Source organism: Budorcas taxicolor, chromosome 6 (genome assembly GCF_023091745.1).
Source record: "Budorcas taxicolor isolate Tak-1 chromosome 6, Takin1.1, whole genome shotgun sequence".
NCBI lineage: Eukaryota > Metazoa > Chordata > Mammalia > Artiodactyla > Bovidae > Budorcas > Budorcas taxicolor.
The window spans coordinates 111233924-111259882 of NC_068915.1; the positions used below are offsets into that span (position 1 = coordinate 111233924).

At 44.3% G+C, this 25959-nt stretch overlaps 1 protein-coding gene across 1 annotated transcript in view; it reads right to left on the reverse strand.

Moving 5' to 3' along the window:
* Nucleotides 1-25959, reverse strand: part of TAPT1 (transmembrane anterior posterior transformation 1) — a 63202-nt gene that overhangs the window by 13877 nt on the left and 23366 nt on the right. The window contains exons 3-7 of the mRNA XM_052641731.1: nucleotides 19964-20082; nucleotides 8411-8573; nucleotides 5536-5671; nucleotides 3634-3731; nucleotides 3378-3447 (exon numbers count right to left, since the gene is read on the reverse strand). Coding sequence (XP_052497691.1) covers nucleotides 3378-3447; nucleotides 3634-3731; nucleotides 5536-5671; nucleotides 8411-8573; nucleotides 19964-20082 — 586 coding nt within the window. The remainder of the gene's footprint in view (nucleotides 1-3377; nucleotides 3448-3633; nucleotides 3732-5535; nucleotides 5672-8410; nucleotides 8574-19963; nucleotides 20083-25959) is intronic.

The following is a 25959-nucleotide window of genomic DNA, read 5'->3' on the forward strand; positions in this document are numbered from 1 at the left end:
AGATAAGCCAAAAATTAGGTTTCATGATGATATTCACCTTAATTACTAAGTATTCTGAGCTTAGTCTGAATGAATTTAATAAAAGCAAAGAACTAAATTCCTGCTAAGGGCTAGTTAATACATTTCACTTTTTAAGCTGTTATCTTCTTATCAGCATCTAAGATACTATGTAATCAGGAAATGGAATGAAATAAATTTCTGTCTGACTTGGGGTGAACTCTTACGTTAGTTAAAAGGTGAAACTTCTACCAAAATGGGAATGTTTTCTCTTAATCGTTATTCAGTTCAGTTCAGTTCACTCGCTCAGTTGTGTCCGACTCTTTTCGACTCCATGAATTGCAGCACGCCAGGCCTCCCTGTCCATCACCAACTCCCGGAGTTCACTCAGACTCACATCCATCGAGTCAGTGATGCCATCGAGCCATCTCATCCTCTGTCGTCCCCTTCTCCTCCTGCCCCCAATCCCTCCCAGCATCAGTCTTTTCCAATGAGTCAACTCTTAAAAACACTGGTGATAAATACTTTAAAAGTATTTTTGATATTCAAATTATTAATCTCCTTTTTCTAAGTTACCACTAACAGGGATATACTTTAACATATTTACAATCACATTTTAAATGTGAAGTGACTATTTTGTTTCCAACAGTTATTCAAATGAATGCAAGTTTTCAGGCTTATGTTAAGAGACTTAAACAGAATTACCCTGAGCTGGAACCTTACTTCACACCAATGTAACGCCTGCAGGATCTTTCTGAATGTATAGTTCATAGTGTCAGTGGGTTACAAACTATGTAAAACTCTTCATTTTAAGAACCCAAGTCAGAGAGGCCTAGGCTTGGGCTTACACTGACATGAAGTGCAAGAAAGGACCAAAAGTTAAAAAGTTGTGTTTTATTAACTAAACTCTATTTCATGTGTCCTCGGACAATTCCCCAAAAGAAAAATACAGTCAGGCAATAAAATGAAAGGGATAAAGTTGCTCTAAAGTTTCCAAATCAGGTTTTCAACATTAAACTTGCACAACGTACTGAATTTGATGCCACCTACATGGCATCTCTCTCTAGGAGAGATTTTTCTTTTTCTTATGTGGGAATGGGTTTTAAGGCTACTTTAGGTAAAATTCGGAGAAGGCAATGGTACCCCACTCCAGTTCTCTTGCCTGGAAAATCCCATGGACGGAGGAGCCTGGTGGGCTGCTGTCTATGGGGTCGCACAGAGTCAGACATGACTGAAGTGACTTAGCAGAAGGTAAAATTAATTTCTTGTAAAACTTGAAGGGAGATAGAAGGCGGTACGAGGCAGACCACACTGCACTGTAACATAAGCTATTCTATCTCAAACAAAAAGCAAGACTTTTCACGTTGATTACTAACCATTTTAAGCCATAATATACTCTTGAATTTCTTGTAAACTCACATGCATTGCTTGATCAATATGCCATTATTTTCAGAGCTTTCTTAAAACGGAAATACTAAATTCCTAATTTTTCTAAGCTAAGAGGTTATAATTCTGGGGACTTGTTTCTAAAAGAAAGGAAAGGGGACATGAGTTATCTCAACATATTGGTGATAAGGTTGAAAATGGTTCACAGTCTCCTCCACACAATAAAGATTAAAAACTGTTAAAACTTTAAAAAGACCTGCATGCCTAGTTTACAGCTCTATGAAGAGCGCCTACTGAAATCAGGCTCTTAAGTAAAAAGAGCATGATTTCTGCTACAAGTGAAAGTCTCATAGTTGCCTCCATAGAAGAAATCCTATCTCAGCTTCCCTCCTGTCTCTCCCCTTCCTCTCCCATTTCAAATTCACAGACTGGCAGCACACATTCGAAAGAGCATCACTGCACAGAAAGACACAAGCGCATACTGCCTCTCACAGCTCTGAGGTCCAAGGTTTTATCACTGCTCCACAGAACGGCCTAACGTTTCTCATGAGTTCTTTTTGTTCGCTGCCTAGTTATCAAATCTCCTGTAATTCCAAACGTTCCTCTGCTTCAATATATTCACATGCCATTACTTTCCTTGCCTAACACAGAGGCAAAATTTACACATGTGGAAGTTTTAAATGTAGAATTTGATGAGTTCTGATGACCCCATAAGCTCTGCCACCACTCCCGCAGCTAAAACATGAAGAGTTCCATCACTGCAGTAAGTTTCCTCACACCCTCCTAGCCAATCCCCACCCCCATAAGCAATCAGTTTGATTTCCATTATCATAAATTAATTTTGTCTGATCACAAACCTCATAAATATGAAATCACACAGCATGTACTTATTTATGTCTGGCCTCTTCTCACTCAGCATAGAGCTTTCGAGATTCCTCCATACAGTCGAAAATACAGTGGTTCTAACGGCTGAGCAGTGTTCGCAGTGTAGGTATACTGGCATTTATATATCTGCTTTCCTCTGAACAGGAGGGTCTGGGTTGTTTCTAATTTGGGGCTGTGTTTAAGGCTGCCATAACCATTCTCGTACAAGTCCTCTTGTGAAACCATGTTCCTGCTGCTGGGCAACAGGGCAGGTGACCGTCTAAGGCTGGAGGAAGCCCCTAAGGGTTCCTGGAGCAGCTGCAGCCTCACACACTGGCCCTCGGTGCCGGGCGCGCCTCAGCGTCACTGACGCGCGCCGGCAGCCACTGGACCGGACATTCCGGTGGGCGCCTGGTGGTCTCTCCTTGGCTTTCTCACCCCGATTTGCCACCATGGTGCAGACAGCAACATGGTGAATGAGAGAAATAACATCTTCACAAGAACAGTCTTGACTTCACAGAATCTTGTCCAGGGATCTGTGGGCCACACCTTGAGAACCAAGACACTGCTGTTCTGATTATGACAACTATGTTAAGATAATGTTTCTGGGATAAATTTTGTGCCCTCACACTCTATAGAATCAGGAAGGAGGCAGTAAGTCATAACTGAGAAAGCTGAGACCTATCTGAGGTGTGTCACTACGATTCTGCTCTCAGCAGCTAAGTGGGTGACCTTGAGCGAGTCAGATCATTTTCTCTGTATTTCAGTTTACACATCTGTAAAATGGAGTCATATCAGCAGCTTCCAAGAAATTTATGAGTTAGAAAGATAAGATAATAAATAATTATGGGCATTTGTATAGCACTTTGTGCTATAGTATGGTAAAGTGTAGCACCATACTATACCATTGTATGAAAGTATGGTAAAGTACTATACAAATGCCTGTAATTATTTATTATATTAAACATCCTCAAGATCACAATAACCAAAATACAAAAAACATGGTAAAGATGTTGAGAGAGTTAAGAGAAAACACAGCTTTAAGTCTGTTGGAAATGTGACATTAAGAGTTTCAGAATGAATTACACAGTAACTGCATAAAGCTTCAAGTAGAATCTGATTGCACCTACCGCTATTTGACATTTGAAAAAGATTGTTCTTTTCGAACTTCTTGAAAACACTTCCTTTAATTTCGACAAACTGAAAGAGAAAACACAAAAGTCATCTTTATTATTACCACAGTTTAAAAAAGTGACGTGCTATATATTAAACTTCCCAGAGAATAAATAACAATTAAGAAAAAAAAAACAATTTTCTCCCATCTAGAATACTGCTGTTAATGTACCCATACAACCTCAAAAATGTAAAATAAAATCTCATACTTACATTATTAGACATCATGATAGTAAGCAGGGACTTGTTGTGTGAGTTAAAAGCCACGTTGAGAGTTGTTGCTTGAACCATTATAAGGATGGCGTGCAAAACTAGCAGTTAAGTGACGTCAAGGGAAAAACTGAATTCTGGTTCCAGTTTATATTAACAGATATGTTATTAAAATCTCAGAAGTTTCAAATGGGAAAAATATGACTATGCTTTCTAGATCATGCCTTACCTAAGTACTTTATTATCTTTGTAATTTCCCTGTTAGCTATAGTTGATACACATTTGATGGGATAAGAAACCTATGAAACAAACTACGGAACAAACAAAAGCAGAAATGATCCAACCGCTTAGACGATGAGTTCTGGAGGACAGCCGTCTTGTTCTTTCTGGAGCTTTGGCATTGGGCACGATGCTTGGGAAACGGGATCTCAGAAAAGTTTATTAAATAATGGAATACATTATGGTAAATCCTGAAAGAAGAGACTTAGATATATACATTGTGAATTCAGATAATTTACATCCTAAAACAGAAAAGAACATAAAGTGAGAGTCAGTCTGGAACTGATTTTCCTCTCTGGTTTTCATCGGGGGATGGGGAACGCAGGAGTCAGAAATGTCTGGTAATTAGGGTTCCTCTTCAGATGCCAGTTCTGAAGACATTCATGAGCTGCAGAATCATATCGCCTGTGGAAGAGCTTAAATTCCATGGAAGAGCTTAAATTAGAACCGTTTTTACTCCACTGTGTCTGAAACAATCTTTTACTCGCCACAGACATTTTCCCCAAATAGTCCCTTAAATTCCCAGATGTTAACCCAATTCTTTTAAGCACTGTTCTTTCAAAGACAGGACAAAACAAAACCCCACGACACATTCCTGTGAACCCGCCCTGCTCCCATAGGAAGCGAGTGTGAGTACGCGCATGTATGTAAACACACAGGCATGCACAGTATACACACGTGTGCACACTGTGTTACATAGTAAAACATTTATTCTCCAAAAGAAAAGCTTTTAGATGGAGGTGAGGGAGGGGGAAAGAAAACCTCTAGAATTCCTTCCCAGCTAATTTCAAATTTTACTTCTAGATGAACTGTATACATGTTATTTTTCATTTATTTTTTTATTGAAGAACTGCATACATTCTCAGCTGAAGGTTATAACAAAGAATTCATAGGTTTAAGGGAAACTTTATAAAATTCTAACTTAAGTATGAAAAAGCTATATAGATCTATATAAATCTGAAGTATGTATAAATATAACTACCCCTTTATTCTAAAATCCTTCCTTAGAACCAGTTTCTAGCAGTTTAAAGGGGCATGCATACATGACTCTTTAATTTACAGTTAGAGCTGACCCCTGAGCAACATGGGTTTGAACTGCATGGGTCCACTTACACACATGTAATTTTCAATAGTAAAATACTACAGTATTAAACGGGCTGTTATTGGCTGAACCCTCGGATACAGAGACTGGTTATAACTGATACCCGGATTGCTGCTGCTGCTATTTAGCTGCTAAGTTGTGTCTGACTCTTTGCAACCCTATGGACTGTAGCCCACCAGGCTCCACTGTCCATGGGATTTCCCAGGTAGCAGTACTGGAGTGGGGTGCCATTTCCTTCTCCAGGGGATCTTCCTGACTCATGGATCAGACCTGCATCTTCTTTGTCTTCTGGTGGGTGGATTCTTTACCATTGAGCAACCAGATGAAGCCCCATACTTGGATTAGTCCCTGTGTTCAAGGACTAAGTAGATTGTTATAACCAATCTCTCAAAAGAAAGTAGACATTTCACATTAATCTTTAGGATACACACACACACACCCCCGCACCCCTCTCTAAGTCTGAGAAACAGCTAAGCGAACAGGATAATGTAAAATGCGCATCCCCGAGCAGCCTGAAAGGATACAGACATAGAGGACTGCCATGAAGAAGTGGGGGGCCACCCCGATGTGGGCCCTCCTCCGCTCCTTGGGCTCTGTGGCTGTCCAGTACAGAGCATCTAATATATCCTGCCCAAAGGAGGAAAACAGGCGGTCTGCTACCTAAAGAGAAAAATTAAGGAAGCGCGTTTCTTACTCTGCCATCGGTACATCTTATTAAACTTCAGAGGTAACGCAGACACCAGAGGAGATAAGCTCCAGAAGAGACAGGATCTTTGTTTACTTAATCCTTCACATTTTCTTATTCTCTGACACACGCGGAGCGCCCAAGTGTTGTACTAACTGAATTAGAATTTGTCTAACTAGCCATGTTTGTAACAAGGAAAATCTTAGTCATAAAAATAAAAGGCAAACGACACATCAAAATCATAGTTCTTCTGGCTTTAACTCTTTGAATTTAAATTCAGGACTCAAACTTTTAAGGACAAATATATCACTTGACCCATTCTCCTCATACCTAATATTGGTAAGTAAGAATAGCTGTGATTTGTTTGAAGTTTACCGTATAAGAATATAATAAGCAAATTTATTCCTGGAAGACATTTTCAAGTACTCATCTCCATGAATGTAGTCCAACAGATAAAGAGAAGCACATAAAAAAGAAAAAAAGGAGGGCTATCATTCAGGATTCAGTTGGAATGTCACATTCTGAGACAGGACGTTCCTGGCCTATCCAACCTTTGGTGGCTCCTGTGGTCTCCAAAGCATCACCCTGTTCCTCTTCATCATGGTATTTATCACTGCCTCTCTCCCACCTGTGGAATATTAGCCAGGGGACTAGGCTTGTCCACCTCAGGCTCTTCGGGATCTCAGCATCCAGGAAGTGTTGATTAAACATTTGCCAAATGAAGAAATGATAGCTACCATTGAGGGCGCTCCCACCACACGCCTGGCCTGTGCTAAGCTCCTTCTATTTGCTGTCTCATGGAAACCTTGCAATTCTCCTAATATCTCCATCTCACAGACGACAAGCTGAAGAGCAGAGTCACTCAGCAGCTGGACGCATGTGCAGGATAACCAGGATTGGAGGGAGTTATCTCTAGACTAGAGCTTGGACTCTGCTCCACTGCGCTTAAACTACACCATCAACTGTAGTCTACAGAGTGAGTATTTAAACCACCGGGATCAGCAATTCATGGATCCTCCTGCTTGGCCTACTTCCTGATAACAGCAACAGCAGCACCTTGTGGGCAGCGCTGTACAACAGGAGGCGCCTATCTTAAGTTCTGGGGGGAGGGAGAAGCCTGGTCAGCTGCAATCCCCCCAGGGAGGAGGCAGTGGGACTTGATAAGGAGAGCTACCCACATGGCCAGAGGGGACAGGAGGCCTGGGCTTTTCTTTGATGGGAGGGAGGGGAGCGCACGGACAGCTACTCTGCTTCACAAACCCAGCCAAACCCACTGTCACATCTCACCTGACCTGGCAAAGCAGGCGTGCGGCAACAAGCCTGTACCCGGAAGCTGGGGTGTGGTTCCAACACATCTCAGTCGTTGAATTTAGGAGCAACCTGGATGGCTAGAGTGTGTGGTTTTGTGAAGAGACAGGAAGTCCCCACCTATCACACCCAGGCAGTGGCATAGCAGAGGGGCCAGCAGTCCCACATCACCCCACGTGTCCACCACACGTCAGGAAAACCCACTGCAGACATGACTTCACCCACAAAGGTCCATTTAGTCAAGGCTATGGTTTTTCCAGTAGTCACATACAGATGTGAGAGTCGGACTACTAGGAAAGCTGGATGCCAAAGAATTGATGCTTCTGAGCTGTGGTGTTGGAGAAGACTCCTGAGAGCCCCTTGGACTGCAAGGAGATCCAACCAGCCCCTTCTAAAGGAGATCAGTCCTAGGTGTTCATTGGAAGGACTGATGCTAAAGCCGAAACTCCAATACTCTGGCCACCTGATGTGAAGAACTGACTCATTGGAAAAGACCCTGATGCTGGGAAAGATTGAAAGCAGGAGAAGGGGACGACAGAGGATGAGATGGTTGGATGGCATCACCAACTTGATGGACTTGAGTTTGAGTAGGTGCTGGAGTTGGTGATGGACAGGGAAGCCTGACATGCTGCAGTCCATGGGGTCGCAAAGAGTCGGACGCGACTGAGCGACTGAACTGAACTGAGTCTAAGAGACAGGGAGACTTACTGGTATCCCCGAAAAGCAGTACAGAAAAGTACAAACTGAATCTTAAAGGTTAATGACATAACCCAGGTTAGTTTACTATTTAAAAAAAACTTAAGATTCTGCCTAAAAGGAAAGTGGTTTTCTATTGTGCACTTTGTGTAACTGTTTATTTCTTACATAAATGCCGATTTTCACAGGACGACTACTTTAAAGTGTAGTTCACTTTGAAGACATATTGTATTAAAAGTGCTAAATACTTAGAGAAACTGGGAAATCGTTTACTTGTTCTGTGTGAAAATTTAAAAGCAATTTAAAATATAAATCTACTATAGCCAATAAACACATAATCCTAAAAATCTCTTCATAAGATTTAAAGTTCTAACAGAAAGCACACACAGGTTTCCAATGAATCGAGAAAATACTCCCCTGTCATCTGACAGTTTACACTCTCAAGGGGGCACTGACTCCAAAAGGTCTAGACAGCCGGTCGCCCTCCTCCCCACCGGAGGACACATAATGCCCTGCGGACCGGCTGCCCCCAGTGTGTCCTGGGACGCACAGGCACCATCTTGTTAGAGGCATTCTAAATCAGAACGTGCGTTCTCACAAGGCCACCCGTGATGGTACGAAGCCGAGGCTGGAGGCGCGGCTGGCAGAGCCGGCGGGAAGCTGTCCCGTGCAGGCAGCCGGGCGCCGTGGGCCGGGCCTGCCGGGCTCACCTCGAGCATGTTGTAGATGATGTACAGCTTGATGACCGACTGCCCCCGGATCAGGTGATACATCATGGAATAGTCCACGTAGTGCATCATGAAATAGCAGATGACCAAGATGACCCCCTTCAGGATGTCACACACTTGGGCGGGCTGAAGCACACGTCTGTCCCTGAAACAGATGAGAAGTAACAGACGGTGAGTTTCACCTTCTGTGCTCTTGAATAAATCATCTTTACGGGAGAGGCAGCGGCAAACAAAGGGAACAGCCAACAGAAACTTCACGTTAACGAGGAAAGCTATGCTGACTGCTCAACAGTAGCACATTTCCTGCCCAGGCCGAGAATATGAAGATACTAGACCAGAACTGCAATGAGAGGAAGTGGGAACCTCAGCGAGTGACCGCAGAGGGCAGGTGGCTGCTGGCCGAGCACCTGGAAGCAAGGAGTTTCCACAATGAGGACACAGGCCTCCCAGCTCATCAGGATCCCGGGACCCACGGGCGCGGCGCTTCTGACACAGGGATAGCGTTCTATGCTACTTTCCATTATCAGTTCTTACAGACAGCACGGTGTTCCACTGTGTGGATGCATCATAATTTAACAACACCGACAGATTTCCAGCCTTTTGCAACTATAAACCATGATGTAAGTAAGGTACATGTCATACCTCGTAAGTGAAAACACATTCATAGGATAAAGTCTTAAAACTGGAATCTCACGTTCTTTACGTTCACTTGTCCTTCTGGTAATACTTGTGCTGCCCTCTGCAGGAGTTGTACCAATTTACACTTGCACCAGACGCCTGGAAGCTCACGTGCATCCATGCAGGGATGCTGGCTAATGCCACTGGTGAGAATCCAATTCAGCAGTTTCACTGTTGATTCCCCTCACTAGAACACTGACATATTCTTCATATATTTATCTATACTTTCTGTGAATTCTCTCCTCGTATCTTCTTCTTACTAGTTTGTAGGATGGTTGTTATATTACAAACATTAGCCCTCTGCAACATGAGTTGGAAATACAGCTGCCCCTTGAATAACATGGGTTTGAACTGTACGGGTCCACTTATACGTGGATTTTTTTCAATAAATACGTTACTTCAGCACTACGGGACCTACGGTTGGTTGAGTCCATGGATGAGGAAACACAGACAGAGAGGAGTCCTGGATACAGAGGGACCATGGATATGGCAGGCTCTACAGTGCGCGTGGGGCTGGTACCCCAACCCTCAGGGGCTCAAGTGCTGACGATGGTTTTTCCCCCTAATTAATATAAGCAGAATCATTCCTTACTTCCAAGGTCAGACAGAGTCAAAAGAGCTAAACCTAAATTGTGAATGGAAATGTATTCCTAAGATACAGGGAAAAAATACATTACAAAAGAAGGAAGTAAGATGTCTATCACGACACGTAAAGTGCCTGGGACTGGGATGGAAAGGTGTTTTCTCTCAGTCCACTGCAGGTGACTCCTCAAGATGGAAAACGCGCAGGCCCTGCCTTGGCAGCTTCTTCATACCGTGCGACCAGCAGAAAGCCTGAAGACCTGCATCAGGAGACGCAGAGCCTCTTCACTTTGCTGCCGTGATGGCACTGCGGCTCCTACTAAGGGGTGAGCTCCCTTTCCAGGGGCTGCCGGCATCCTGAGCTTTCACTTACTGGCTGCACCCTGGCTACCTACTTCCTGAGCTCCTGCCGAGCCCTCGGACACATTCAGATCAGGGTCGCTTTTCTTGCAAAGATCCCTGTTGGGTTTAGCAAGGACGGGAAACCGCTGCCAGAGTGCTGTAAGGGTGACGGTGAGGCATGCAGGACCTCAGCGACGTGTCCTGGGCATGGCTTTCAGTCTCATCACAGACAGAACATGGAGCCCGACAGATGCCCCCAAAAGAGGCAGACTCTGCGAATACTGCGTCCAGGGAGGGCCGGCAGTGGATGACCCTGGGCTGAACCAATGAGCTTAGATGCACAGACGGGTCAGGACAGTCCAGGTCACACCCTGGGCCTTGAGACGGGCGCAAGAGAGCGAGGGGAGTTCTTCTCAGCAGTGAAAGTTCAAATCTTGGGGAAAACTGCCTCCAGGACAAGGCTGATATACCTCCACTATCACTTCTCTGTCCCTTTCTGTCTCCAGTGCTCTTCTCCCTCCCCACAGACAAGGCCCTGTTTTTCCCTATGAAATCAGGAGTGAGTTATGTCTTAGTTCAGACACTGAGCCCAGAGTACAGAACTCTGCCAAGGGCTGTGCAACTCTCAAGGGAATTCGCTGCCCCCTCCCCCCACGCCGAGATGAGTATTTGTCAAGAGCCGGAGGTAAACATTTCTAATGCAAACAATGAGAAAAGGAGACGTGCGGACACTCTTGGGCTCCTGGACTGTCTGTAGCCCCGAGACGGCCGGGGCACAGACGGCAGCATCAGCCACGAGCGCCCGCCCACGTCCCCACAGACGTGCGGGCACAGATGGGCACACACTGAAATGCACACATCACCCGCGGCCGCGGCCTTCCGTTTAAGCGCTGGAGGCCATGCTTTATGAATGAAAGAAAAGGACAGGAATGAAATGCAGGATGGCATTAGTGAATCTGCATTAATTACCCAAATGCTTTAGGTAACTAATTACAGCAGAAATCTGTAGAGCTTTTAGGACTAGAATGGCATCTACTCAGTTAACTGGTCTCAGCCAAAGCTCTTTAAGAGAGGAAGGGACTTTTAACACATATATGTTCAATTGTGTCTCTTTATAAACATTTACAACAATGGAACAATGAGATAGTATATTCTCTAAGAAGGAACAGGCTTCCCTGGTGGCTCAGATGGAAAGAGTCTGCCTGCAATATGGGAAACCTGGGTTTGATCCCTGGGTCAGGCAGATCCCCTGTAGGAGGGCATGGCAACCCACTGCAGTATTCTTGCCTGGAGAATTCCATGAATGGAGGAGCCTAGCAGGCTACAGTCCACGGGGTTGCAAAGAGTTGGACGTGACTGAACTGAACCAAACATTGAAAAGCTATAATCTCAAATAACATAATATCACACTGTTTAAACAAAGATGATACTAAGTCCAAAATCTCGCATAAATAACTTTAACTTAGCTTTATGTTGCCTAGGATTAAACCAGGTTGGGAAAATGCAGAAGCACTGTAGAAACACGCTACAATCCCCAGGCCCTGTGTGGCAGGCCCCTCTCCAGGCACTTCGTACGTTCTCTCGTTCAGTTTCCACAGTAACCTTATGAGATCCTATGAGGAAGGGACCACCACCATCCTAATTTCCCAAAGGGTATCAGGAACGTGACTGCAGCTGCAGTTCGGAAATAACAAGTGGCGGAGCCAGGATCCGACTCTTGGCCTCTGGCTCTAGAAGGCAATTTCTCACTCCCGCCTACTATTCTAGACGTTTCTTTAAAAGAACTTTTTAAACTCACAGGAATCAGCAACTCAGCACGTTTGATCTTTCAGCCTAATTTAATACTGTATAATTGATCACTGTACTGTCATCTCATTTGGAAAAATGATTGGGCTAAATACCAAGTAAAGCTACAATTTTTGCTCTTTGTCTCTAGAAAGAGAGGGGAAAAGGGCTGTTTCCACTGGGCCTGCTGCTTTCAGTGCACTCTCTGCTTTGGTGGAAATGTTCCACTGCTTACATCATAACTGGTTGCTATGGAGATGACTGATTTTAAAAATTAGAGAGATTTATTCAAATAAAAAATAAAAGAAGCAGAACTGTTCAGAAACAAAGGATCTTGCTATCATATAAATGTCCCTGCAAATGAAAAAGGAAAGCTGCAAAAACTGAAGAAAAAAAAATTCTAAGGTGGCATCACAACCTCTCTGAAGTAAGACTGAACCTGAGTAAGTTTACCTGGTGGAAACAACCCAAGCCAGCTCCAATGTTTGTTTCCTGCTCTGCCAGGACACTTGTGGATGACTGTGTGATACGCATTTCCAACTCCAAAGGAAGCTTATCCACCAGCCCTGCCAATCAGCTTTGAACTGGTTCCTGAGTAATGATTTCAGGGTGAAGCGCTTCCTTATAAATGCCTATGAAACAGCAGTTACTCCCAATTCATTTTGCAAATGCTGAAAATCCCACACAAACATATAAACAAGTGGAGGAAGCTGCTGGACAAAGTGAAAACCCCGCTAATCTAATTTATAGCTTGGCTATCAGTTATCACAAGACAAGTACTATTAACCAAGAAATTCAACAGAACTTAAAATCATTTAAAACTTCAGGTTAAGCCACACTTGCGAAAATTAAACTTGCTACATTTCTAAATTTTATCTTTCGGTCATTCAAATACTTTCCCTGGGTTTGCACATTTACCCGGGAAAGGACCCCGCTGCTTCAAGAGCATCTTGGGGAACAGAATGACGGAGCAGACAAAGATGGTCAGTTGCAGGGTTTTCCTCACCCTGTGCAGCAGGAAGTGCTCAGCTGACCAAGAATGAAGTGTGAGCTGACAAGTGAACAGAAAGACCAGGGAAGAGGCGGCAGCGTCCGTGACCACGAGACCGTGGTAATCCGTGCCTACTTCATGTTCAAATCGCTGTTCGAACATGCCAAGGCACCAGTGCGAGGCACTTCATCACAAAACACACAGGCTGGAGCTATCTTTCTCTCTTAACGCTTCTAGCTGCTCATGGTATGACTGAAAGAATGAAGAAATACAAAGGACTATTGGAAAAATGTGCAAAGTAAAAAATGGTGTCCATTTTTGAAAGAGAAGTCATTTTCTAATTTTAAAGTAAACTGCAATTAACTATTGAGATTAAGAGGTTTTCCTTACTTAGAAGACTGAAAATTGAGCACCTTAAGGTTTTGCAACAGACAGTAGAAAAATTAACCACAAATGCTTAAACTGAATGACTAAAGTGTTTCTTGGACTTTAAAATGATTCCGAACTATACTAGGGAAAAAAGCACTGGCTTGATAAAGCTATGTTTGGTGCTTGGATGATGCAAAATAAAAACCACTCACATCGAAGGAACTGAAGCTCACGTGAAGGAACTGATGGGGCGTGGGGAGTGAAGGACTTGATGTCAAACCCAGACAACATGTGTAATTGAAATGCATTTTATCAAGTGATCTTCCTAGGTTAGGTGAGATTCTGCTCAAATCCTGCACAAATGTGGACAAAACTATCACCAAGTTAGGATAAGGAAGCTTGTTTCCTTCTGAAGTGTCCATCTCCAGTCATGTCTGTTTCCCATTATAATCAATATCTCGTTTGTACTGATGTCAATTTGGACAAGAGAATAGAAGAAAAATCAGGGTTTACTCACCACGAGGAGTCCCTGTGACACCACATTCCACTCTACAAAGGAAGTGAGAGTGCTCCTCCCTTCGGTCTGATTTACGAGAGAGAAAGAGAGAGAGAACGTTGTAATGTCGCTACGCTACTGAGAGCGCCAAGGTGAGGAGGAGGAGGGGACGACGAGACCTGCGGTGGGAAGACCCTCTAACGAGACCCTGCTCTCTACAAACGAGCATGGAGGCCCGGCCTGGGAGGGGAATGACGGCCGGCCGTGACTCCCGGAGAAGTGGCGCGAGCATGCCAGGGGCAGCACAAATCACTCAGGTCGGAATTAAGGCTTATGTCTGAAAAGAGGGAAAATCTCATGTGTGTGTGTGTTCGTGTGTGAAGTTCATTTCAGGGAGAACTACCTTGGAGGAGGTAAGGCAGGGGGAGGAAACCCAACGGGTTAAGAAACGCTCGAGCATCTGAAATTCTTAATTCTTCAGGAGATGAGGGAGATTTTTATGGGGTAAGTTACCACTGCCTTAAAAACAGAAAGGTACTTGAAGCTTCCTAAGAGATATGCTTAAAGCCAGGGCGAGAAATCAGTAAAATTTACTTGCATGTATTTTATTTGCTCTAATAGTAAAAGAAAAATACTCTAGCATTTACTACTTAAACCTCACCTACACTTATTGCGGTCTAAAATATCACAGCAAAGTTTTCAAAACCATCAGTTCTTGGCATCAGATAGTATCATTTTTCTCTACAACTTCGCTCACCTTCTAACTCAAGTAAGACTGAGGATTCTAAAACACAAAATGAAGTCACAGCTTGGAGGAGGAAAAAGGATACATAAAAATGCCAGGTAAATTAGAAATACACATACAACTGTTATTATTTATTTATTCTTTAAGTTCAGAAAAATAACACTGGGCACCTCTTTAGCATAAAGCGCATTATGCTACATTTAGCAAACGTAGCTACTGTACAGTGTCTACTTCTCTAAAAACAAAATGCTTTCATTCTTTCAAGAAACAAAGATGTCTCATATAATAAACCAAAACTTAACTCCCATTTTCATCTCATCATTTAAAGAATTACCTTAATTCAAGAATTTTCTCAAATGTTTTCCCAAAATTATACTACCCTATCTGAGAAAGAGGGAAGAAATACATAAATCAGTAGGCTTTTAGAGAACCTGCATGCGTTTATTATAACCTACAACAAAGTATGTAAGGGCAAAGATTTTTCAAGATTGTTAATTCGTTAGCAATAATTTTCACCTAGTTATTCCTGAAATTGCTAAGGGTGGGTGCAAACGTTTTATGGAAGCAGTGCACCCTTTGCAGATAACATGCATACAACTACAGAGTCAAGAAAAATTACCCTGCCAACATCTCAAAATAAAAAAATATTTTCACAGGGTCAGAGGCTGGCAAAGTGCCCATCAGTGGAGCAGCCACAATACAGGCCGGCCTCCTTAAGGGCTGCTGAGTGGCCTCAGCCTGAAGGAAAAGCAGCGAGTCGGCTTTGTGTCAGGGTCGATTAAACCCCCAAGCCAAATCCTGTGGCCAGTTTACGGAAGATTCACAAGTGGGTTCAAAGAGTCCATTCTAAAGCAGAAAACCTGGGAGACTGTCAGCTTCCACAGGCCCCACAAACACCGTGCCAGACGTGACTGAACGTACAGGAGGTGAGAGCGCCGACCCCACTTCTGAAAGGAGGGCTGTGCCAGCCCTCGGCCACTGTCGGACGCCAACAACACAGCACCAGGGCCTGCAAACTGCTGCTGCGTCCATGCCAGCACCTTAACCACTTTGACAAATATCCTTTCTCCTCGCTCCCCAACTTTCTGGGTATAATTTCTAAGAACAAGAGACTAAGAAGACAATAACTTTGTTTTGGGCTGCAGCTAGAGGCAGGTGGAATTTTAGTTCCCTGACCGGGGACCAAACCTGTGCCCCTGTGCTGGAAGCATGGGGTCTTACCCACTGGACTACCAGGAAGTCCCTAACTTGTTTTTTTAACAGAAAGGAAACTAAAACACAGGAGTGTGAGAAAAAGGAAATACAAAAAAATACAATTGACCTCTTTGCTGATCTTTTTCATTTCTTCTTATCTCTTCGAAAAAATTAAGTCACACTGAAGAAAAGAGCACTTTTTGCTTGCTGAAAAAGATGGAACATGATACAGCCACAGGAAAGAAAAGTCAAATAATCCTGAACAGAATAGAATGTTCGAAGAAAAAGAAGGCAAAACTTGTCTGATCAATAATTTTGTAAAAGAGAAAACATATTCATATACTCCTAAAATATCTGAAAGGTTTTAGACTTAGTATTAACAATAGTTTTAGTAATACCATTTTTTACATTATATTTTAAGTTTCAAATATTTCAAGTTAGGTGCTTTAAAAAACTAATGCTCAGAAGACTTTGCTTTCTAAATTGCTCAAAGAAAATAAGGACTGCAGCCCATGTTACCGTCAGCAAAGTACTCCATTCTGATAAAGCACACTTCAGGCGCTGAGACAGGGAGGCAGGGTCTTCGTATCTGTATGATCTGCCTATGCTCACGGAGTGCTTAGAAGTGCTGACGTTCTGTTATACCATGTTAACTGCGCTTCACGTTATATACACATATATAACTGACGGCATAAAATGTAATTTTTCAGAGGAGCCAAACTGCAGGAACAGCAAGAATCCTCTGCCCAGGAAAACTGAACGGCGCCTTGCAGCAGGGTGACGGGCTGCCCTCTAGTGTCGGCCTGGCTGCAAGAGCGTGAAAACAGAACAGACTTGAATGCTGCTTTAAAATGTCACTCAGATTAATTTAGATTAAAAAGCATTTTAGAGAAATATATGAAAGTTATCATCTTTATTTTACAGGCTAAAAAAAAATCTGAAAAGGTCTAGAAAAGGTTGGCTCCAGGGACCATCGACCCACTGAAGCCACCAGGAGCAGAGGGCTGAAGGCATCCTGGCTCTCTCCAACAGCTCTCCCGGTTTCCAGAACAAACACCAAAGGGCTGCCCTAGGCGACCTTGGTGCCTTGCTCCCCCAGGGGACACAGACACAGTTTAGATGCCTCTGCCACAGCAAGAACTCGGCTCTTCAAGTAAGAGCCGCGAAACAGGGGCCCTTGGGAACACGGCAAATCCCCTTCGTCACTCACCCCGTGAACATCCACTGAGGGCTTGAGAGACCCCAGGAGCCCCTACAGAAGGACGGGGTCTTTAGGTTACACAGCCTTTTGACCCTTTACCTCATCATGCCAACAGCCACACAGAACACGCTTAAAGACAGCTAGAGCAGGAACTTGCCTCACACTGCTGAGCCGAGAATAACTTAGAGGGAACCCAGCTCACGGAGCAGCCATCAAAGCTACATATGGCGTGAGTTATTCTGTGTTAGGCAGCCTCACCTGGCCTTACCCAACTTTCCATGTGTTCATCCTTGTTACGCAATCACACATGAAGACTTCTGTTTAGTAATGTCTTACCAGATTTTTTTTTTCCTGGTGTTCTGAAAAGGTAACTGAAATAACCATGACTTTATTGAGCTCCCAAAGGTGATAAAGAAATAGGGATAGTATAGAAGGTGAGGCTTTGTGAATGTTACAGATATCTTCCAAAAAGGTTTCCTGGTATGAATAGGCCTTCTTAAAAATTCTTCCAAAGGCATAAAGCAAGTACTTGAATAACTTAAAGTTGATGGTAAATTCCTAAAAAAGATTTCCCCATTTGATTAATTGTACTTAATAAAATATAAAACATAATTCTTTCATTCTCGAAGCAGAGTAAGAAGACAAGAGTATAAAGCATTACATATAACAACGATGTGATCTTAACCCTTGTAATTGTTTTATTCCATGCAATCTTGCAAAGGAGTTTTTACTCTTATCATAATATCATGATAAATAAATTCTTCTAATTTATATTGGAGGGATTAGTGGAAACAGTGTCAGACTTTATTTTTGGGGGCTCCAAAATCACTGCAGCCATGAAATTAAAAGACGCTTACTCCTTGGAAGGAAAGTCATGACCAACCTAGATAGCATATTCAAAAGCAGAGACATTACTTTGCCAACAAAGGTCCGTCTAGGCAAGGCTATGGTTTTCCCAGTGGTCATGTATGGATGTGAGAGTTGGACTGTGAAGAAAGCTGAGCGCCAAAGAATTGATACTTTTAAACTGTGGTATTGGAGAAGACTCTTGAGAGTCCCTTGGACTGCAAGGAGATCCAACCAGTCCATTCTAAAGGAGATCAGCCCTGGTGTTCTTTGGAAGGAATGATGCTAAAGCTGAAACTCCAGTACTTTGGCCACCTCATGCGAAGAGTTGATTCACTGGAAAAGACTCTGATGCTGGGAGGGATTGGGGGCAGGAGGAGAAGGGGACGACCCAGGATGAGATGGCTGGATGGCATCACCAACTCGATGGAAGTGAGTCTGAGTGAACTCCGGGAGTTGGTGATGGACAGGGAGGCCTGGTGTGCTGCAATTCATGGGGTCGCAAGGAGTCAGACACAACTGAGCAACTGAACTGAACTGAACTGAAAACTGATTAAGGCTCATTTTGAAAAAGGCTGAATGTCATTGGGTACTTACTAAATACCAAGTACACACTCATTTACTAAAAGAGAAACTTCTAGGACTTTAGTCTTTGAAAAGCAAGCAACATATAATTCTGGATATATTGTATATTAAACTTAGTTTCTGTGGTTATTGATAATAATGTTATTAACTATACATTTAATATACCCATGGAAGAGTCACCTACTTCATAGCTAAGTTTCACATATTATTATCCACTTCAGTATTCTGAAACTTTTTGGAATGAAATGTATTTAAAAAAGTGATGCAGTGTTAGAAATGCAACTTGGGCAACTGTGCTAAGAACTGTAATAATGTTACAGAGAGGGACTACATAGAGTAGAGGCATGGAGATACAAGTACGGAGGAAAAAACCGTAAAATCCAATCTGTAACCTCAAGACCAATAAACCATCAAGATTCATGTAAGCTTTACGTTTTCATCTTCCTGTTCCTAGTTTCGGAAGAGAAGGAAGGAAGGAAACTAGTATCTGTTCCTGTCACTACGCTGGGTATTCTCTTTACATCTCTCAATCTTTGCAGTAAAAGATGCCGGCACTAAATATCCCCTTTCTGAGGATGGGGACACAGGCTGAGAGAAGTCAAGTAATGGCTCCTGAGTCATCAGTTCCTCAACGCTGGGCCAGGCTGTCTGATTCTTCCCACCAGGACAATGTCCTTCAGGGTTTTCCCCTCTCACAAATCAGAGGGTGTCTCACCCGTACGCAGGTAAGGCTTGCCAGACCACGAAGACAGTGGCTCTCAAATGAGATGGAGGAGGGGCCTGCAGGGGGAGTTCCGTAGGAGCTACTGATGCTACCCGCCCCCCCAGGCCCCAGCCTAGAACCTGCTCCTCGCTTTATACAGACGATGCCCAAGAGGCTAGGGACGCGAAGAAAATAAAAGCACAGGCTGAGCAGCAGTGGCCGCCTGGCCGGGCCCGGCCCTCAGCGCTGGGCCCTTCCTATACCCCCCGGTGGCTCAGATGGCAAAGAATCTGCCTGCAGTGCCGGAGACCTGGGTTCAACCCCTGGTCAGAGATCCCCTGGAGAAGGGAAAGGGTAGCCACTCCAGTATTCTGGCCTGGAGAATTCCATGGACAGAAGAGCCTGGCAGTTCATAGGACTGCCAAGAGTTGGAGATGACCGAGCAACTAAACACACACTCACAAACACAGACACACACACACACACAGACACACACACACACACACAGACACACACAGACACACACACACACACACAGACACACACACACACAGACACAGACACACAGACACACACACACAGACACAGACACACAGACACAGACACACACACAGACACACACACACACAGACACACACACAGACACACACACAGACACACACAGACACACACACACAGACACACACACACAGACACACACACAGACACACACACACACACACACACACACACACAAAATCTGCATTATTAACATTTGTCGCCTAGCCAAAACAAAGTTCTGGTTCAGAACCATTTGGGAAAAAAAAAAAGTACAAATAAAAAGTAGAAATATTATATAAGCATAGTATATAATATTCACTACAAAGATAAACAGCATTAGTTGATGCGTTAAGGGCCAAAGTATGAAAGAAACTTAATGAATTATTCCTATTCTAAAAAAATCTATCCAAGTTGATTATTAAGCACAAGTGGCAAAAATAATTTAAACCTTTACAATAGTTCATCATCTTAAACTTACCTTAGGCCATAGCAAGGCAGAGTGAAGAGCCTGAATAGGGCCAGGAAGACTCTGACGGGAAGCAGGGTGAACACATAGAGAAACGCGTCCAGGCACAGAAAGATTCCAAAAACCATGAGCTGGATTTTAAAAGGAGAGAGGAATGTAAAAGACAAAATGCAAAACAAATTGTTCTTTAAAATATTGTAGATGAAAATTTCAAACAGTCAAGGAATTTCTAAACTTGGTAGCAAATTCATTTCTCATAACTTAGCTATGGGAATAACAAGTTAACAGTTCTCCTTGTCGAAAATGAGCCATATTCTAATAAAAGATTTCTTTTCAAAATGCAAGCTTGTAGTTCTTCTGGAGCCTTTGGCTTATCATCTACACAAGTCAATTGTTCAAAAGACAAGTCACCCTCAACCACAACTATGCGACATCTGACGCAGCTCTCTGGGTACTTCCTCAAGCTGCAGAGATGTTATAGAAAACCTTTCAGATGAAACTTAAACTCTAACTTTAAAGTAAAGAGATTACTTATTTTAATACAATTTTAGGTACACTTGAACTTGCTGTGCAAAGAAGTTATTATTTCTCCCTGGAGGAGTAGCTGTTAATGTCTGCACCTCTTCTCCTTTCTCGTGTGCTTGTCACATCCTTCCTGTTTCGGGTGATACTGTACACTTTCATCTGTTACATTTAGGGCTATATTTCTTGTTCTCCACACTTCATGGCAAACAGAAGGGAAAAAGTGGAAGCAGCGGCAGATTCTATTTTCTTGGGCTGCAAAATCACTGCAGATTGTGACTACAGGCATGAAATCAAAAGACGCTTGCTCCTTGGAAGAAAAACTATGACAAACTTAAGACAGTGTATTAAAAAGCAGAGACTCTGCTGATAAAGGTCCATATAGTCAAAGCTGTGGTTTTTCCAGTAGTTATGTATGGATGTGAGAGTTGGACCATAAAGAAGCCTGACTGTTAAAGAACTTATGCTTTCGAATTGTGGTGCTGGAGAAGACTCTTGAGAGTCCCTTGGCCTGCAAAGAGACCAAACCAGTCAAACCTAAACAAAATCAACCCTGAATATTCATTAGAAGGACTGAAGCTGAAGCTCCAATACTTTGGCCACCTGATGAGAAAAGTGGACTCACTAGAAAAGACCCTGATGCTGAGGCAAAAGGAGAAGGGAGTGGCAGAGGATGAGATGTTTAGACAGCATCACCGACTCAATGGACATGAATCTGAGCAAACTGCGGGAGACAGTAGAGAACAGAGAAGCCTGGAGTGTTGCAGTCCACTGGGTCGCAAAGAGTTGGACATAAGTTAGCAACTGAACGACAATATTTCACAGATGGAGGGTAGAATCTTGTGATGCCTTAGCAAATAGCCACACCCAGGCTGCTAACCTGTACTATTTCAAGAGGGGTGACTTTCTGTACATTTGACACACAGACATGGTATGATGTACACACCCTCACACACAACACTCCATGTATTCTTAGTCAATAAACTGACCTCCAGAAATGTACTAAGTAGCTAACACGCACACTGTTACTGGAAGAACTGCATGCGTTCCCCGCAATTCATATGCTGAGGGCCTGACCACAGCCCTCCCTCCCCACACCTCAGAATGTGACTGTATTTGGAGCGGGGGCTCTTAAAAGAGGGAATCAAGTTAAAATGAGGTCGTGAGGATGGCCCTTATCCAGCATGACTGTGCATCCCTGTAGGAGCTGTTAGGAGGCAGACACACACAGGGAAGATAGATGATACGACACGGATCAGACGGAGTACACAAGCGAGGGGAGAGGCCTCAGAAGACACCAACCGTGACAACCCTTCCATCCTGGGTCTTCTGACCAGACTGAAATCATCTCTTAAAGAATCAGACTTTCTGTCAGAGAACAGTCATCCTTCTTAGGCTTAGAGAAACTTGTTTTAGCATTGCTTCTCATCTATGGCAAGCAACAGTAACAAACGTCTAAGGGCCTTCCCATCGCATTTTAAATCAGCCCAGGAAGCAAAAATCCCCCCACCCCTGCACGCTCAGCATCTAGGGACCACCGGAGCTATCGCGACAACAGATCACAATGTGAAAATGGAAGGAAGCAAGCAGCTGTGATCAAAGACACTTCAACTGGGTGCCAGGAAAGCACCCAGCTATGCCTTTCAGGGTTCAGAAATGTAACCAAGTGACTCCATTCCTGTACCTACTGCTCAGGTGTTATGTTTGTTCACAAAGCACAACATTCTTTTAAATCCTTTGCAAACGATAATGAGAAAATGTCCTTAAAAGACAATAAACAAGATGTAATCCTGAGAACAGTTACCCTTGAGGGAGGGAGAGGAATCCCTGGGCGCCCTGATGGGCGCTCCAGGGCGTCTGGTTTAATCTGCCTGGTGACCCAGGTGTCTGGGTGGCTGTGCCAAGAGGGACTCCCGTGTCCTTGGGCCTCAGGGTGTGCGGCATTGAGTGCGGATTGCTTCATCCCTGTCAGCTCCTGAGCTGCTGAGTTTCAGCCCTGCTCGGCACACCAGGAAGCCACAGTTTTGGTGGCTGGACCCCGGCCTAGGGCTGCACGTTGGAGTGCAGGAGCTGGCCTGCACGCTGCGGCTGTCTACCCTCAAGCCCCGCAGGTTTGAAGCCGTGTGAGCGCAGCGAAAGATCTCAGGCCCAGCTTTTGCTAGGTATGGAAGGCAGTGTGCTTTGGCATTTTGATAAAACGTTGTAGACTGTCGTGGTTGCTTAGTCACTCAGTCGTATCTGACTCTTCGCGACCCTATGGGCGGTAGCCTGCCAGGCTCCTCTGTCCGTGGGATTTCACAGGCAACAGTACTGGAGTGGATTGCCATTTCCTTCTCCAGCGGATCTCCCCGACCCAGGGACTGAATCTGAATTCTTTACCCTTGAGTCACCACGGAAGCCCACCTTGATAAAACAGACAAGGATGATGATTTACTTTTCACTGGCATCAAATAACCATAAGGCAGTCACGGAGTCTGAAGCAATGGCTGATGAAATTGTCCCTAAAATGTGCAAGGTGTTAACTACAAACCAGAGACTGGTGTCATATGCCACCCTCTGTCTCCCTTCTGAGAAACAAAAATCTCCTTTAAATGTCACTGGAAAGGTCAAAATGAATACAGTGGTGTGGCTAAAATCAAAGCAGCACGATGCTGCTGGAATCCATCTCGACCGTGGGTGCACACCCGTCTAACCAGATGGTAGTCACGTCACCGTGCGCCTGGGTCCATCTCTAGCTCGCCCCGTCCCCATTTCTCTCCTACTCCAGTTCCATGCACCCACCCCCGCACCACTTTACCCATCTTGTAGAAGGTGATAAATTATGTATGTCTAAGTTATAACTATCTCTTGCCTTAGCTGTGTCTGAGCTTTACGGGGTGGTGGAAGGGGAAGCCTTATAAACATGTCATCTCTCTGAACCAGCAATTATATGAATTTAAGAAAAAAAGTGAAGTCACTCAGTCATGTCCAACTCTTTGCGACCCCATGGACTTGTAGCCTACCAGGCTCCTCCGTCCATGGGATTTTCCAGGCAAGAGTACTGGAGTGGGTTGCCATTTCCTTCTCCAGGGGATCTTCCCAACCCAGGGATCGAACCCAGGTCTTCTGCCTTGCAGGCAGATTCTCTACCAGCTGAGCCACCAGGGAAGCCCAGTTATATGAAATATAACAAAATGCAAAGATACCAAAGCATAATGAACATGCTTCAAGAAGAAATCCTACACTGCAGTTGCCGGCTTTTACCTCTTTTCCAGCTGGTGGATTTTCCCGGGGTTGGATGACAAAATGCTACCCGAGGTTTTGTGTGGAAACTTCCCAGGGCTGACTTAGGCTTTGATTTCTTCCTCCTTCTCTCTCTTAACTGAGCATTCATTGCCTTTCTGTCTCGCAGGAGATCTTGTGTGGAAGGGTTTCAAAGCCTTTCGCAGGTACTGGGCAATAGGGCCAGGCGCTGGCCTCCATCCAGCCTCATCTCCACCTGGACCTCATCACCATGCCCCCAACTCTGCAGCGAGGTTCGGGGGCTCACCTGGTGCCTGAGCAGCAGAGGCAGGGCCAGCCCCCCACAGGTCTGCAGAAGACGTGGCTTTGAGACTGAAGCACTATTTCTACTAACGACACCTGCCACTCAGCCTCAACCTTGCCACTGGATTTGTATGTTTAAAAAAAAAAAGCATTTACCACTAAGTTTTTAACATCTGAACCTCAATGTGAAAACCACAACGATTCTGTAACACTGGTCAACATCACCTGCTAGTGAAAAGTTCCACAACCAGCTCTTACCACACTCATTTTGAACCTACTGCTACTGCTCTTGATCATCTGAAAGATACTAGCCTCAAAACAAATAAAAACAAATAAAATGCCGGCCCCTCTCCATGGAGAGCAGAGCAGGGTTTCTTCACCTTTTAAAAATGTTTCCTTTTTTGACCAAAACCTCCTGCCTTCCTTTTAATGCCACCTGGAATTTCAAAATAAATAAAATGTTATGGCTCAATTAAAAGCAGCACAGGGATTTGGAAGATGCCTCTTTGAGCTGCAGAAACCACCTCTGGCAATCCTGTATCCATTCCCCCACAGCCCCAAGCAGTGCCTGGAGCAGAGGGCGCTGCTATGGGGTAGGAGCCGGGAAGCAGGGGTTAGGCAGGAGGAGGGCTTTCTTTCCGCCCCGGCTCTCAGTGTGTGAGGCTCTGGGTCCACTCCTGCGTCTTGCTCAGTCCTATACATGGGATACAAGGTCACTGGGGAGGGACCCCTTCCCTAGGGAATTCAAAGTTAGCAAGGAGGACAGCATGGTAAGGGCTGGATGAAGGATGTGCTCTGGGTGCGCTGGGGACAAGCTAAGGGCTGTGCACCAGCTGGGGTGGGGACGGGGGCTGGGGAATGGGCACCCCGGGGAGGCAGGAACGGTCAGCAAAGCTCCCCCACGAGGAGAAAGATGGGCACGAGCTGCTGCCAGGCACAGAAAGGAGGAAGCCCCTTGCCAAGAGCGCCTGAGTGCTCTCTGCTAGCTTCACAATGCCATCTCCGGACTGGCTCACTGACATAAAAGCGAAACAGCGGCTGCAACTACCTCTTCTTAACATACCCTCACACTACAAAGCAACTAAAAGGCTTTACATGACATTTTCATTCAGTTCCTTATTTTGAAAGGAAGTTTTTGATTTATTTTTCCTAAATGTTTATCACCTGTCTGACTGTCAAAAGAGCAGAACTGAGTTCCTCCACTAGAGAGATCAAATCTGCCTTCTGTGACTCTTTCCCTTGCTGCCACATCCTCTCCTTGTCGGCAAACTCATTCACAGGGTCATGGACTGCCGGCCCTCCTGAGATGACCCAGTCCAGCCTCCTAATCTCAGACAAAGACAGCCAAAGCAACGACTTAATCGGTGGACCTGAGATGCGAAGGCGAGGTTGTTCATCTCCACCCCAAGACCCCCTGTGCGACTCTAACCTCTCCTTTGCAACAGGAACAGAGTCTATGCCCCAAACACAACGTTCTATACCTACTGTCATACTTATCTCTTCAACCTGATGTGACCTATGTAGTTACTATTTAAGACTAAGCAGTTGAATTCAATTTTCTATAAAAAACTAACGTACAAAGCATGGTAACAATGAAAAAGACTGTCAAAACGCACAGTTATAAGGCAAAGAAAAGTCAAAATTATGATTTCACCTTAGTTCTACATCTTAGGATAGGCAAAGCTATATAAATGTATGCTATCATAGAAAAGTAATTTCAATAAAAGTCTTCATAATAATCACCCCTACATCTGACATGTGTTTAACTTGAGGGATATGTTTCTTAAAGAGCTAAATTAATCGACTGGTTTGAACCTGAAGAGCGCACACCTGGAGTGGTCTTGACTTCTCTCTGTTTCCTTCATTTCCAGTCCACGCTGAACATCGCTATGCTTCAGAAGCAGAGCTCTGGAGGGGGCAGATGACCCCTCACCACCCTCAATCTCCTTTTCCCTTTGCTG